Genomic DNA, 1,950 nt, shown 5'->3' with positions numbered 1-1,950 from the left:
CCCAAGAATTATTTTCTTCCCAAGAATTATTTTCTTTCCAAGAAGAACCAGAAACCGCACCTTTGGTTGGGGATGATTCACCAACGACGTCAAAACCGGGAGGAGGAGAATTTTGGCTTTGAAGATCCACCGAAGGAGATGCATCAAATGGAGTTGCAAAGAATTCCTTCCAGTATTTTTGTTCCAGTAAATAGCATTTTTTCAAAGTTTCAAAATCTCCTGTAAATTTTGATCCACCAACAGTAACTTTGAGTAATTCTTCATGTGGGTTCGAAATGATCAAATGTAAATTGTAAAACGCCACAGAAGATGCCAATCCCAGACTTTGTCTATTGATGGTTTGCAGAATTTCCCTCATGTATTCTCTATTTTCTTCATCAGAATCTTGTTTTTCTTCTTTGTCTTCCATAACCTTAACGCTCTGATACCACTGTAGAAATATGTTTAACGTATGATCTATGTTGTAGGAATCTCCCGTTAGGGTGGATATCCAATGGAGGACAAGAGCAACGTGAAAATGAGAGAATGAATAATAACGTACGTTCGTCTCATTATCAAACTCTATTTATAGAGTTTGAATATGACTCTTCATCAAGAGTCACAACTTGTCACTCTATCATAACCTCCATGGAAGGTTGTGATTGGCTATGGGAATGACCACACTTAGGGGTGGGCAAAAACCCGCCCAACCCGCAAACCCGCCCCGCCCCGCCCCGCTCGGGTTTCATGTGTTTTTTTGCGGGTTCGGGTATAATTTTTTCAACCCATGCGGGGCGGGTTGGGTTGCGGGTTTTAAATGTTTTTTCATACGGGTACCCGCCCCGACCCGCCCCGACCCGCTGCATAAGTATAAAAAGAAAAAAACCCTAACCCTACTCCATTAAGCGTCTCCCTTTTTCTTCTGCCGCCTCCCCCTTTTCTCTCCCTCTCAGTCTCTCGTCTCCCTTGCTCTGTCTTGTCTTCCTTGCTCTCTCTCCGCCTCTCAAGCTTCTCTCTCTAGCCTATGTTGCCGCTTCACCTCCTTAGATCACCGTTGCTGCGCCGCTCCCACCTCCACAAACCACGATCTTGTAGATCTAGCTTTTTTTCTCTCTCTCTCTCCACGATCTTGTAGATCCACGATCTTGTAGATCCACGATCTTTGGTTTTCTTTTTCGTTCTTTGATTTTCTGCAAGGTTGTGTATGTTTGTTTGTTTCTCGGGGTTTTGTGTTTATAGGTTTGAATCGTTTGATGTACGTAATGTTTGTTTCTTGGCGTTCTGAGAGGATCGGACGAAAATGGAGGAGAAGAAAGAGGATCTGGAGAAGAACCCGCACAACCCGCAAGCACACACCGCCTGATCCTGGCCCACACCAACCTCACCTGCGTGTTGCTTGCCTGCGGCTCGGGTGCGGGTTGAGCCTTTTGAAACCCTCGCGGTGGGTGCTGGGCGGGTTGGGGAAAAGGTCGCATACCCCGCCTCGCCTCATCTGCCCACCCTAACCACACTAGTTATGGTGTGATCACCCTTTAAACCATCACATTCGTCCGTTTTTAAACATTAAAGGTGATAAAATAGCCATTAAAACTTGACTTTTTTTTTTTATAAAATTTAAAATTTTATTATTAAAAAAAAAATCACAAGGTGACAAACAGTTAGGTCACCTTGTAACCTTTTTTTTCTTTATTTTTTCAATTATTATTTTTTTTAAAAAAAAAATCAAATAATAATTTGATGTTTCTAGTTGTTTTCATTAAAGTTTAAAAAGTTGTGTAGTAGTCGAAGTTGAAAGAATAGGCCGTGCCCATGTAGTAGCTAGCAATAACCCAATCAATACGGGGTGCGACTAAGATGGCCCCCTCTCCATTAATTTGGAGTAGGAATCAAACGTACACAGGATTATTTGAATCTCGGAATCTACGACTAATCAAATTGGAACTTTGGGTTGATCAAAGATTTTGGATAAAC

General features: G+C 42.2%; 1 protein-coding gene across 1 annotated transcript in view; it reads right to left on the bottom strand.

Moving 5' to 3' along the window:
• Positions 1-409, bottom strand: part of LOC132165000 (uncharacterized) — a 2,630-nt gene extending 2,221 nt beyond the window's left edge. The window contains exon 1 of the mRNA XM_059575515.1: positions 61-409. Within this exon, the coding sequence (XP_059431498.1) occupies positions 61-409 (349 nt within the window). The remainder of the gene's footprint in view (positions 1-60) is intronic.
• Positions 410-1,950: the final 1,541 nt, after the last annotated feature.

The sequence above is a fragment of the Corylus avellana genome, chromosome ca11 (assembly GCF_901000735.1).
Source record: "Corylus avellana chromosome ca11, CavTom2PMs-1.0".
NCBI lineage: Eukaryota > Viridiplantae > Streptophyta > Magnoliopsida > Fagales > Betulaceae > Corylus > Corylus avellana.
The sequence above is the reverse complement of the archived record's forward strand: the minus strand, read 5'-3'. Positions and strand labels throughout refer to the sequence as shown.